Source organism: Crocodylus siamensis, chromosome 5 (assembly GCF_052110815.1).
Source record: "Crocodylus siamensis isolate JL-2025a chromosome 5, ASM5211081v1, whole genome shotgun sequence".
NCBI classification, from domain to species: Eukaryota; Metazoa; Chordata; order Crocodylia; family Crocodylidae; genus Crocodylus; species Crocodylus siamensis.
The window spans coordinates 55,416,262-55,430,783 of record NC_143399.1 but is presented as its reverse complement, the minus strand read 5'-3'; the positions used below and the strand labels follow the sequence as shown (position 1 = coordinate 55,430,783).

At 43.0% G+C, this 14,522-nt stretch overlaps 1 protein-coding gene across 3 annotated transcripts in view; it reads right to left on the bottom strand.

Moving 5' to 3' along the window:
• The window catches only part of PLA2G4A (phospholipase A2 group IVA), a 112,542-nt gene that overhangs the window by 71,027 nt on the left and 26,993 nt on the right, over positions 1–14,522 (bottom strand). For all 3 annotated transcript variants that reach the window (XM_090048899.1, XM_090048900.1, XM_090048901.1), the window contains one exon: positions 13,890–13,971. In XM_090048899.1, the coding sequence (XP_089905025.1) occupies positions 13,890–13,971 (82 nt within the window). The remainder of the gene's footprint in view (positions 1–13,889; positions 13,972–14,522) is intronic.

Below are 14,522 nucleotides of genomic sequence, written 5' to 3'. Positions count from 1 at the left end.
CTAGTCAGTCTGTTGAAACAAAACCTAAACCAAAGGCAGTTTGCAGTTTAACTTAGTAGCTGAAATTTGCATCAGTAAACAAAACTTCCACTTTCTTTTTTTTTTCCTTTTTACCTCAAGCCAAGATGTTATCACCTGTTCTTTCACATCTGAAAGTCTACTTCACAGTCCTTTCAACTAAGAATATGAACAGCTAATCTTTTAAGACTTTCTTGTGAGGTTGGAAAGCACAGATAAGGAATTCATGTGCTGATTAAAATACTCATACAAATTATGCAGTAACAATCAAAAAGCTTAACACTAGAGTTAGTAGGGGCAGCAGACAAAAAACTACTTAACAACTAGACAGTCAGTTAGTATCACAATAATATTTGACTCAATTCATATTGTGAAATGCTACTGCCTTTGTAGCTCATAAGGTTTACTAAACCTTAACTCCTTCATGCATGATATGCATTTTGCAACATTATGAATCTTTACAGCTACAGACATGAAAAATATTATTGGTTGATGACGGTACAGTACAACATTTAATCCCTCTGATCTAGCTCCGTGCAATATTTCCATTTACCTATGTATAATGAAATTCCTAATCATCTACACTGACGGTGCTTGACTTTTTTAGCTGGTGGGCTGCATGGGCAGTTCCCAGGCCATCCACAGGCTAGATCCAGCTGATGGTCCGCATGAGGCATGAAGCAGTCATGGCAGGGTCCCATCTGGCCCTGCAGAGAGAAACAGGGGTGATCCTGGCTTCAGCCTGGCCCTGCAAGGGGCAGGGAGGGACATGATCTGGAGTGGGAAGGGGTATGTCTTGGCCTCATCCAGCAGCAGGAGTGGGGGAAGGGGGTGTGACCTGGCCTCAACCTCCTCCTGTGTGAGACTCAGGGTTTGGAAAAGAGCAATAGGGAAGGGTGGTTGTATTTACTGTCCCTGGTGTCAAATTTCACAATCCATAGGGACCTCTGATCTATACTATGTTAATAACAGCCATGTTTCTTTCATATTGTTAGAATATACTCAACCTGCAGAAGATTTCTATAGACATCACTATGGATGAGTTTTTAGAAGATTTAATATAACATGAGGTAAACGAATACAATTCTATTACACATGAATGCCACATGCCCCCAGGGGCTGGTGGGGCATGGTGAGCTCCCACAAGCAGCAGCACTGTCAGTGGTGGGAGCATGGCGGCAGCAAGTGGGGAGGTCCCGCAGGTGGCCACGGCACTTGTGGCAGAGGGGAAGTGGGTGGCAAGCACCAACCGGCAGTCAGTGACCATGCACAGATGTCGCTGATGATGTCAGCAGTGGAGCGGGGGTGGCAAGTGGTGAAAAGTGGTGCCTTTTCACAGGGAGTGGACCACCACACTCAGGGGGTGCACAGGCACCTGCGTGCACCCCCTATGCATCATCAATGCTATTACAGTTTATTTAAGGAGAATATAAACTAAAAAGCAGTTAAGCACTCATAGGTCTCAGTAAAATAAATAAATAGGAGTTGTGGCATTGACTTTCAACAGGATCAGGCTGGGATCTTAAATTAGAATGTTTCTTCTGACTAGGAAATGGTATTTGACAACTGAAGATAACAGCTGTACATGGGAACCTACATGTACTTTATGCAATACGAAATAGCATCTACATATAATCTAAAATGCCAGTACAGATATTCAGTATCAGTTATCACCACTTTACTCTTTAATCTTCACTTTTTAAAAATATTAGGTGGTGAAATTTAATAAGGTTTCATCCTCTGATTTATTTCTGCTAAATTACTAATAATCCAGTTTCTTAAATTCAAATGCAACTCTCAAAATAATTAAATTTCACACCTAAAAATCCCTGTGCTAAAATTAATAGGTAACATTGTGGTTAACCTACTCATGAAATAAATTCAGTTTTTTTCCGTTAGAATTTTAAAACTATCCTGCTCACTGTGGTTCTCTCTTTGAGTATATTCTAACTGGTAAGTGAGATATAGAAATTACAGAAACTGTTACTCATGCCTAAAAAAACAAGACTGAAGTAAACTCTCTCAAACTTCAGGAGTGTTTTAATTTGCCTGCCAAAAAATAATAAAAATGACCATCATTATTTTTCATTATTATCAAAGTATATAACTTATAAGAATTTTTTTCTTTCTGCACATGTGTGTCATTAGAATCCTAGAATCAAAGGACCAGAAGAGACCTGTAAGATCATCAAGTCTCGTGGGCAGGAGATTATTGAACTCAAACAAGCTCAATGAAGTGCTTGTCCAGCCTCCTTTTGAACATCGCTAAGGATGGTAACTGCACCACTCCTCCTGGGAGCATGTTCCAGATACCCTTACAGAAAATAAGTTTTTCCTAATGTCCAATCTACATCTTTCCTCAATTATCCTGTGCTAACTGTAGGAACTGTCCCACATTCCTGGCAGCTCCAGAGCATCCCCCTGCGCTGCTCTGCTGCGCATGCTGCTAGTGCAGCTGAGGCCCCCATGGCCTCACTCCAGGAGGAGTGGAATGGTGAGGAAAGGTTGTGTCCCTCCTTCCCCCAAAACCCTTTCTGGAGAAGGTTGGGAGAACAATGGCAGCTCAACTCTTCTCAAGCACAGGAGAAGTCAAGCTGGGGGGAAATTCCACCTCACCTTTCCCAGTCCAGAGGGAGGTTGGGGAGTCTGGGAAGGGTGTGTGGGAAGATGCAGCAGGACTGCTCCAGGTCACAGAGAAGTCAAACGTTCAGGCATTCACTATAACAAGAGAAACTCTTACACGGATCTTTCAGGTGTCAAAGCAGAAGATATTTTTTCACAGATGCGGCATGTTCCCTTACACCTCTATACAGCAATTGCTACGCCTCTATACAGCAATCAAAAGAACTCTCTGGTCAGGCAGTGAGAATGTGAACAAGGTTAAACATTCTGATGCAACCTTTACAGAGGATGTAGCAAATGGTGCCCTCCCACACACTATAAAACTCTGGGAAGGATTGCCAGTACTTCCAGAGTCTCTCTTACAGAAATGTAGTGCCATTTTCTCAATTTTAGAACTACGTTTTGCAGAATGGTCTTCACTGAAGCCTGTCACACACACACACACACACACACACACACACACACACTTGTGTACCACTTCTGCTCTGCTATCCCTACTGCTATTGCCAGGGCCAGAGCCACTGCAGGGAAGTTGCAGGGTTCTGGGAGAAAGGGAGACAAGGGTGAGGCACTGCCTAGCTTCATTCTGGCATCACACTTATCCTTAGGCAGTACACATTGTCTGTGCCTTGCTCACCCACCCATTATTACAACACTGCTTATTCAGAATTAAACTGCTGTTTATTCAATTTATTTTACTTTGCATTGGATATAGGCACGCCAACAAGTATAAAGTAAACTGGGGTATGAACTTAGTCTATGCCTATTATTCTGTGGCAAACTGCTCTTGACACAGTCATATTCCATTGTGAATACAAGGTGGTTTACTCCACTTTTGTGTAGCAGCAAGGTACTTTCCATACACCACCTTGTAAGAGTATGCACACAGGTAGCTGCTACAGAGTTGCCATGTTGTTAAATCCACACCTTAGTTTACATTCTAGCAGTAACTACTGTAAAAGCCCATACTGTAAAAATAGGCTACTTGTTATAGGGTACCACATTTCTGTTATCCACTGTGTCATAGGCAACTTGAGCTTTTTGCCTGATCATCTCCTATACAATTGGTATCCATCAACATTTCCAAGCGTCTCCTCTGTAAAATCTTTCAGGTATTTCTTCAGACATTGACGATTTTCCATGCATAGTGCATTTGGATTCAATCCTCCACACAGTCCATGAAGCATACGTCTCACCACAATGATCTTTGCTCAACAAACGATGTACTGTTGTATGATGTTTGTTCTAAAGTTCTGGTAACGTTCATTGTTCCCATTCATCATGACATCCCACAAATACTGTGGATACAGTCTGTTTGGAGACAGAATCACTTTAATTTTATTACAGTAACTCCAGAATTGGCCATCTGATGGTCTTTCAGCTTGGAAGTTTATAGAGTTACAAAATGGCACACCACGTTCATCAACCCACATTTATGTTCCTCAATCTCATCTTCAGTGGATCTATTGTTGCCTACTCTTTTAGCCTGTCTGCTGTTGTTTCTGTGAACCCTTTGCCTGTCCATTGCATCTTTGCTCATTTGGTCTCCTCTTTGCTCATTTGTTGTGTTTTGTCTTACTCTTGCCATTCTTTCTGCATTCAATTGGTGTCTATTTTCTGCTTCACCTTGGTAAGGGTATTATGAGTATTAAGGGACAATGTTTGCTCAGATACCAAGAGTACACCATAACTAATTGAAATCAATCACTAAAAGTCCATAAAAGTGAGTGCAAACATGCTCTTTTGAGCATGACAGACAGAATGACAGACATAAAAGGAAGCAAATTATTATAAAGGAATACAGAAAACAATCTTAAAATGACACTTGTGAATTGCTTCTGTGCTAAACCTGCTTCTTAGCCTAGATATTGCAAACATGCAGTTTAGATTGTCAAAGAACAGTGATGTAAAATGCTTACTTAAAAGAGAGAATTCTTAGAGGAAGGGTTCCATAAACTTCAATAGTGTTGCTATGCGTGTGAGTCTAAAATGAGCAATGCACAGCCCAACCAGAAGTACACAGGTTACAGCACTCAACCTTCGCAAAATACAAACACAGTGCTGACATGGTGTTGACTTTACTGATAGACTTGTCAAAATTGTTTTTCCTTACAGGCATACTGATGTGGGTGAACTGAACCTTGTCTTCCATCAAATTGAAACAATTGCACAGAAGTATAAAATAATTCACATCCTATTTATTTGCAGAAGCTCCTCTCTTATGTAAATAGACCTTCTTTCTATGTAATGCAACAAACTGCAGAATGACAGAGTAACGGAGAAGCACAAGAACTTTCAAAGGGGATAAAAATAAGTTTTCATCAATTTTTTTCTAAACAATTGCTTCTTCTAATTTTCCTCAATCTTTCTAAATAAAAAAGTGCTAACAGAAAGAAAGCTGTCATTTTTCTATCAAAAAATGTGTTTGCAGAAAATGGATATTGCTAGATTAGTTTCACACTACATGTAAAGTGATGAGAAACTACAGTTTTCATTTTACACTTTTATTTACAGTCTTAAATTATATATCTCCACTCTCTTGCCCCATCATGAATATGTATATATGGATGACCCATCTCTCTCATACACACACACACAAACACGACTGTGTGAAGCTTTGGTTGCTGATTCGATTCAGAGGAGACTTGGCCCAATTCGGCGACTGAATCTCCGAAACCAAGTTGAATCAGAAGACCCGTTAATGTCTCTGAATTGAATCAGAAGCCTTTGATTCGATTTAGAGAGATGCAACGATTTGGACATAGACACAGCTTTATATGTTTTTTCTACGTACCTCACGCGCTTCTGGTCCACTTCCGGGGCCACCGTAGAGCACATGGAGGACTCCCCTTCACCCTGGCTCAATGACTGGTGCCTCCTGGGTCGGGGGGGGGGGGGAGTACCCAGGGTCCCCCTGCAGCCGATCACCAAGCCAGGGAGGTCTGGGGGGAGGGGACTCAGCAACAGACCCAGGGGTAGACGGGAAGTACTGCCAGTCCACTTCCAGGTCTGCCACCGAGCTTGTGGGGGGGGGGGCGGGGGGAGGGGACGGGGGGGTGCTCCATCGACCCACCATCTCAGCATTCAAGTGCTGCACCTGGAACCTTCAACTACCTATAAAAATCATATAAAGCTATGCCTATGACCGAATCACTGATTCTCCAAATCAGAACTGAAGCTTCAGATTAGGATTTGGCTGAATTGAATTGGGACAGTGATCGGAATCAGTGAATTGAATCACTGTCCCCCGAACTGGACTGAATCCAAATCCAAATCGGATATGGCCTGCTTCGCACACTCCTCTCTCTCACACACACACACACGGCAAGGCAACAAATTTGATATCGAACCATGGTTAGATTTGGTGATGAGATGGTTGAATTTAGTATCTCCTGAGCTGTTCTGGTTAGTGTATAATTTGCTATTTATATTATAGAATATGTCAAGGAAAAATGTAGGCTATTTCATGGCAATAGTCCTTGATCTGAATCATATACAACATTCATGTTCTGCTTCAGGCCTATAGCATAGGAGCATATTACCCTCATTGTCTTCACTGCATCATTCAAATTGGTTTATTCCACTATAATCAAATGAAGCCCTGTGTGTACTCACAGGACAGAGACCCTGGCCCCACAAGGGAACTAGGGAGGCTTTTTCATCAACAACCAAGACTCTACCAGGGGCTTCATAACCTGTGGGGCACTGAGGAACCTATCTGCTCTCCCGACTTCCTAGGCTATAAAGTATGCTGCCTGCCAGGGGCCCATGTCTCAGATGTTGTGGAGAGGATCCCCAGGCTCGTCTAGCCCTTCAACTACTACCCCATGTGCCTCATCCACCTAGGAACAAATGACACAGCCAGGAGCAATCCAGACCAGGTCATGAGTGACTACAGGGCTCTGGGGGCTAGGCTCAGGGGGCTGGAGGCTCAGGTAGTCTTTTTTTCTGTGCTCCCTGTTGTAGGCCATGGTCTTATGAGGGAAGGATGCATCAAGGAAATGAACCAATGTCTCCAACAGTGTTGCCACTGAGAGGGCTTCAGTTTTCTCAACACAGCAAGCACTTCACTGAGAGACGACTCCTGGGAACAGACAACATCTGCCTCACGTGGAAAGGCAAGTCCCTGTTCTCAGCCAGGATGGTCAATCTTCTAGATAGAGCTTTAAACTAAGATTGCAGGGGGACAGGGAAACATTGACTGGAGCTTGCCCTGGGACCAACATCAAGGGCCTCAGTAAGAGGACTCAGGTGCCTGTACACTAATGCCAGGAGCAAGGGGAATAAGCAAGAGGAACTAGCTCTCCTGCTCTCCAGTGGGCATTAAACCTAGTACGGATTACAGAGACCTGGTGGGACTCCTCACACAATTGAAATGTAGCGATAGAGGGCTATGCCCTGCATAGAAGGGACCAAGTAGGGAAGAAAGATGGAGGTGTAGCTCTCTATGTGAAGAAGCAGTACTCCTCCTCAGAGGCTGACATCGACTGCAAAGAAAAATGGCTTAAAACCCTCTGGGCCAAGCTGCGGTGGGAAGCAGGGGGCAGCAAGAGAGACTTAACTGTAGGTGTATACTACAAACCATGAAACCAGGGGGAGAACCCAATCTACAGTTTGCCCAAAAACTGACAGAGGTTGTGTGTGCAAGGGACTTGGTTGTCATGGACAACTTCACAGAACCCCTAACAAAGCTCTTCCAAAATGTGTGGTGCTCCAGAGAAGTCCCTGAGGTCTGGAAGAGGTATAATGTTGTGCCCATCTTCAAGAAGGAGAGAAGGGAAGACAAGGGTAGCTATAGGTCAGTTAGCCTAACTTCTATCCCAGGGAAAATCCTGGAAAAATTAATTAAGGAGTCTATGTGCAATAGGCTTACAGCAGGTAGGATTCTGAATGACAGCCAGCCTGGCTTCATCATTACCAGGTCTTGTCATACCAACCTCATCTTCTTTTATGATCAGGAAACTCACCACCTGAATAAGAGAGAGGAGGTTGATCTTGTATACCTTGACTTCTAAAAAGCTTTTGATCTGGTATCCCATAATGTTCTCACAAGAAAATTGGAGGATTATGGGCTTAACTGTAAGACACTTAGGTGGGTAGGAAGCTGGCTGTGGGGTAGGAATTCTAGAGAATTGTAATGAATGAATCTGTGTCATCTTGGCGAGAAGTGGCCAGTGGTGTCCTGAAGGAGTCGGTGCTTGGTCCAATACTATTCAACAACTTCGTCAATCATTTGGATGTGGGGGTGAAGAGCTCTGTCCTGGGAAATGCTGCAATGCAGAATATTTACCGGCAGCTTGGAACACAGCACACAAGGGGTGGAAGGAGGAGCCCGCGTGACTCATCAGTCACCTGTTTATTCAAGTGTGGCTGGCTGGTGATGTCAGTGCTAAACGCCAGCAGACGCAAATAAAAGTGGCGATGCACGCTGCGCTTGGTGCAGAGAGACAAGGAGGACAGCTGCTGCCAATGCCAGTAGCAGAGAGGCCACTCTCCACAGGACCCAGGGGTCAGAGCCAGCTGGATTGAACACAGGCAGACCAAGGAGGAACCCCTCAACATTGATCCGCATGGGAAAGAGAAGAACTGACCAGAGCACCATCCGGAGACACTGACAGGGAGATCAGGAGAGACGAAACGGACGGCAGGTGGGAGTGTGGAGGCGATGGGGCATGGAAAGAGTCACGTCAGGGAGAAGAGGAGCCCAGGAGAACCCCAGGGGGGCTGCTGTCAGGGTGGATATTGCCGCCGGATCCAGATGGGTCACAGTGCAGGTGAGAGGGTGGATGTAGAAGCGACGGGAGGGAGGTGACAACCCGCTACCCTTAGAGACCCAGGAAGGGTCGTAGGGAAGCCAGAGGGGCAGGCTGCCCAGTGATCTTTTTTTATGTGAAGGCATTTTTTTTTTGGACATTTTCCCCGGCTACTGGGCACAAGAGGGGAAGTGGGTCCCCGAGTAGTGGGGCCGAGCCTGAACCCTAGAGAACTGATCTTCCCCGTAGGTTCTCTCTTTCTTCTTTTCTTCCCTGCCCCCCCAAGGGAGGGGTAACGGAGAGGTGGGCTAAGGAGACAAAGTTCTCATCATGGGTGCCCTCTCCCCAGAAGGAGGAGCACACCGGATGGACATCGCTCCATAGGAGGCGTGAGGTCGGGATGCAGGGGTGGTAGAGCCCAGTGAGTAACTGCCGGGGAGCCACGGGCCAATGAGCACACCCTGAAGGACAACCCCCGCACACCGAGGTCTAGCAAGTCATGGCAGGTGAGCATGGGGTTGGAGACTCGGGAGGGAGACACTGGCTTAAGCAACAAGATGAACCTGAGAGGCACGTGAAACCTATCACTTGAGCAAAAGCTGCCCAAGAACAGCTGTTCGAGGCCCAACGGTTACAAGCTCAATGGCCAAGTTCTTGGATGACACCAAGTTTTGGGGAAACATGGTCATGCTTGAAGATACACTGCAGATACAGGCAGACCTAGACAGCTGGAAAGTTGGGTGGACCAAAACCAGGTGAATTTCAATATCAAGAAATGAAAAGTGCTCCACCTGGGGACGAATAATCCCCTGCACCCCTACAGGCTTGGATATGCCAATCTGACCAGCACTACTAATAAAAGGACTCCCAGGGACCTGGGAGTAATAACAGACCACAGTATGAACATGAGCCAGCAGCGTGACACCATAGCCAGCAGGGCTAATAATACTCTGGCATGCATCGATCGATATATCTCCAGCAAAACCAAGGAAATGATTCTTCCACTCTACCTGGCATTAGTGAGGCTGCAGCTGGACTACTGCATCCAATTCTGGGTGCCACACTTTAACAAGGACATGATACGGCTTGAGAGAGTCCAGAGAAGAGCCACATATATGAACAGAGACTTGCACAGCAAGCCATATGAGGAAAGGCTGAGGGACCTGGGACTCTTCAGCCTGAAAAAGATAAGGCTGAGAAGGGACTTGGTAACAGCTTACTATTACATCATGAGCATACATTAAGGGGTCAGTGAACAACTGTTCATCAGGACACCCTTGGAGAAAACTAGGAGTAATGGTCACAAACTCCTTGAAGACCATTTCAAGCTTAACACTAGGAAAAGCTTCTTCACAGCTAGGGTGACCAGACTGTGGAAAAGCTCCCTAGGTGGTGCTACTGCCTACCAAGGAATTAATGGGAAGCAACCCCATAGCACAGCTGTACAGAGTCGGTCTGGACTGAAGGCTCGTTCTTGGGTGCACTTCTGGAGGTGGGGGAGGGAACTTTATTTGCTGAATCTGTGTATTCTAGTGGTACTGACTACTCCCTGTTACTTACCCTTTTTAATGTTTGTTGCTATACTATGAATGTCTACTTACCTGCATTTGTCCCTCCCTTCTGGCCCATTGGCTTGTAATCCCAATCCCTAGGACTTGGTATATAAAGTAAGAAAACTCATATTACCACAAACTTTTGTTCTGTTATTTTCCTTTTGTATTTAAGTGTCAGAACATGGTCTTCTGATCCTGGGATTATCCTTCTATTATAGTCTTTCACAGACACTTTTGGTTCTCTCAATTTTTGTGTGTTCCTTACACCACTCTATCCAATTTCTATTATTACATTCATTTCTGTGTCAATATTTATCTTGTAGGTTACATAAGTACCTTGTATTTTAAGTAGCCAGTCTTTCAAGTTTCTGTGGTCCTCCCTGTATTTAAGACAACTCCTCCTGCTCACTTGAAGTTTCTCTTTCTGCTCTTACTGCATGCACTTTCCTGCTTTCTCTGCACGTTTTAGCATAATGGTTGAATTTATTGATACAATTTCTACCATTTCTGCCCCAAACTAAGACCATTTCTATACTTGTTCCAATTACTACATCACTGGCATTGTTTTGAACATGCCATGTCCCTGTGCTTCCCAACTTAATTTCTGTCAATTTTTCTACTGCTGCTTTCTTAACTGCACTCAGACATATTTTGTATTTCAGTTTTCTCTGCAGGTGGGCATATACATATACCATCTTTATAGTGCCATACCTTTCTCTCTTACTAATCTCTCACAGACTTTTATCAACTTCTGGTCTAAGAGTCTCTTTGGGCACATCTACATGTGCCTCTTTCAAGTGGGCTTAGCCTAAAATCACTATTTTTTAACGGCACATTAAGAGTGCATGTCTACATATGCACAGCCTTAATGTACCTTAAAAATAGCAATTTAAGGCTAGCTGAGCCTAAATTTGATACCTGCATAAAGTAGGTATTAAATTTAGGTGCAAATAGCCAAGTCTCATTAGCACATGTGTAGACGCACTAATGTACAGTAGTAATACGCTAATGCGACTTAGCTATTCGCGCCTACATTTAATGTGTCTTAATGTGCTTTAGCACATCCACAAGTAGACATGCGCCTAAATTGCCTTAATGTGCCATAAGCAAAAAACATATTAAGTTTAGATGCACATAAATACCTGTGTAGACATACCCTTTGTCTTTCATTTACACAAGGCTGAGCTTTTATTTTCAGGTCCATGACACACTCCTCGACTGCTTCTCATTTCTTTTATATTCTCATCCTAAACATATACCTCTAATAAGTTACACGTGTTCAAAAGGCACAAGGATCCTCAAACATTTGCACTATTTCCCTTTTCCTCTCTCTCTTCCTTCATGGAAGGCTCTACAACCATTTAATGTATTGTTGTCAATTTAAGAACACAGCAATCTTTTTCTGTTCCTGAAATGTATCTGCCCTTGTGGCTTTCATACAGAGCTCAAAATGAACCTTTAACAGGCACACTCAGAATTGCCTCTGATGCTCAGGGGCAGTGAGGGGTTGACTTTATACCCTACAGGCTCTGTTCAAGCTATTTTTGTATTACCTCTCACTTGGTCATCCAACACACTGTACCTGCCACTCCTAATACCATACAATATCATGAAGTAACTATTTGAAATGCATTTTTTTTTTTGGTTTCTCTTAATGTAGTTTAGCATCTGAAAACAAGAAGGGCAGGCACCTCTCTGCTAGTAAGTGCATCCTAGACCACAAGACACAGACTACAAACAGACATAGTATACTTTACCTCTCCTCATATTTAACTGTATTTCTACACAGGTGTGTGAATTGAAATAAAATCAGATTTTTTACACTATTCCCTGGCTTCTGTCAGTCAAATCACTTCAAAAGCAAGGGGAGCACTCTAAAATGAATAAAAGGAAATTTAAGCATCAGCTTAAATTTAAGCACACGTTATTGAACTTGGGGAATAAAACATTTTAGTCATCGCTACACTGTACTTGGGAATAGAAAGAGCAGACAAGCAGCAGTAATTCAATTCTACCTTCCAGGGATTGTATTGTAAGCATTTATGTACCACCCTTTAGCTACTTGCTAAGAGGAAATAAAAGCATCTCAGAACTCACAATGTCTTTCTCTGGCCCACTAATGTGTTAAGATTTTTTCCCAGGAGAATGATATGCACATCTGTAAATTAACTGCAGTTCATTCAAGTTAATTGCCAGTCATTTCATGGAAACACCTGGCAGAGGGGAAGCAATGCATCTTGGAAGAGCTATGCATATAAATGACTGTAACACTTGTGTTTTTATCTGGGTTAAAATCCTGGATAGTCAAGACCACTGCTGTTTATTGTCAGAAAGACTCCATAGACTATAGTTAAACTGCTCATCTGTAGAGGCTGAGGTTCAAGTCCTTGGTTAAAAACAAACTGAGCTGGGACTTACACTTTGAATGTGGAAGATCAGCAGTAAGTGTCCAGACACTGGGCTCTTACATATTAAGAAACAAATCTCTGGTTTTCACCAGAAATTCCAACCTGGAAGATAGAAACCATCTCTAATGGACAGAGAAGCTGACTCATTCCTTCAAAGAGTTTCAGTTTTGACAATAAACCTTTTCTGATGGTGATAGAGGGGAAAAGGCACTTAATCGGAAAATTCCCAACCAGCCCCTGAAGTATCTGCACAAAGTACAGGAGCTACAGTACAATACTCAGATGTCTAACATCTATGCACTATAACTAATATGATGCAAGAGTTTTCAAGTTCCAATACCATGTGGTACATTTGATTTCATAAATATATATACACAATTGAAATGCTTTGGCAGTTTTGCCTTGAGGCCATGAATCCTGGAAGCCCTGGCCAAAGATTTCCCCGGCTGAATTCAATAAAACCCTGCCTGTGTCTAGCAAATTTTGTCAAAGCCAAACTATTTTCATAAAACATTTTTGGCTTTGACAAACTGTCATTTTTGATGGACCTTCTTTAATGCCAACTAAGAATAGGAGAGTATACTACAACATCACATACTTTTTGCCATTTCTGTGGGCTGAACTCATTTCAGACACCGGGGATTCTTACTGTTCTCCATTCCCATGCATGTGTCTTCCACACTGCTCAGTGCTGTGTGTATCCTCCATCCCCTCTTCCCCCGTGCCCCTATCATGGCCAGGGCTCTTTGTGCCCCTTCCATGTCTGTGATTCAATGGGTGTTCTTATCCCCACATAGCTAGGGTTCCTCATTTTCCCTTCATGCCAGTGGCTTGCACTCACAAATCCCCAGACACAGAGGAGTCACCACTGTCATACCTGACAAAGGGGCCAGGTGCAGAAGAACCATGCAAGAAAGTAGGATAGATGAACAAATAATAGCACAGCCATAATTAAAGACGCAAGACCACAAGAAGCTGACATGTTTTTTTTGTATATTTTTCTTAAAATGCCCAATCCTTTTCAGTCATCCTGGTGGTTTCTTGCCACGTCTGTAGCTACTTTAAGGGCACAGAGTAAACTGAAGTGTGTAGTTGTGAACTGTGAAAACTGCTTTATTTTTTGTGCTGACTCATAAGGTCCTTAGGTTGGTCATGGTACTGCCTAACAGACCACAGACTTCTAAACACACTGCAATTTTCAGTTTCATTATATACAAGAACCATTTTTCTGACTAAGTCACTGACTAATTCTAGGTACTGTAAGCAGTTCACAACTCCTTCATCCTCTTTTGGATCATGTGTGGGAATGGAGGTAGAACTAACACATCAACTGAAGTGAATGAACAATGCAAAAGCAAGTATGGTATTTAAAACAACTCCTTGTATTTAAAACAACTCCTTAACATTAGTGACATTTAGAGAGAAATTGCTAATGATGCTTTAATATAGGCTCAGGGTACTACACTCTGCATGAAGAAATGCAGGTCCTCAGGGGAGAAATAGAGAGAAATGAAACCAAAAAAATGAGTACTCACGCATATCACCAAAAGCCCCCTTCGTGACATTTCTGGCTTCCTTTACTGTCACACTGAATTTGTGGGAATACTGGTGTTCTACCTGGAAATCAAAGAGTTTGCAGTTAAAAAGGAAATAAAACTCCCAAGAAAAGTTAAAAAGTTGTCAAGATAAGCTCATTTTGTCCAAGGAACGAGAAAAAATAATTCCTTATTCAAAATGTAAATGAAATGCCTACTGGAAAGAACATTTTAAGCTGTATTTCACCCTTTAATTTCCCGTAGCTTTACTAAAAGGTCAGGCACTGCATCATAGTTAGCCCGATGTTCTTGCAGCCACTCCTGCATAACAGGTTCTTCCTCAAACACGCCTTTTCTTTGTTTTTTTAATGTCAATGAATAATGCTCCTCCTTTCCAAACTGGGCACCTGCTTGAAGGCATTTGGTAGTCATTGACAGATTGGTAATGTGGAAGAATTAAAAGTATTTTATTCCAGTTTGTGTTCGTTACTGTTGTCCCACAATAAAGAAATAATGTAATTTTATCTAAATGTATGTTACTAAATAAACTCAATTCATGTATAAGCATATCGCACATAGAAGTGTGTGAGAAGAAGGATAAATATAGCATGGATAAGTCCAGCACATATAACA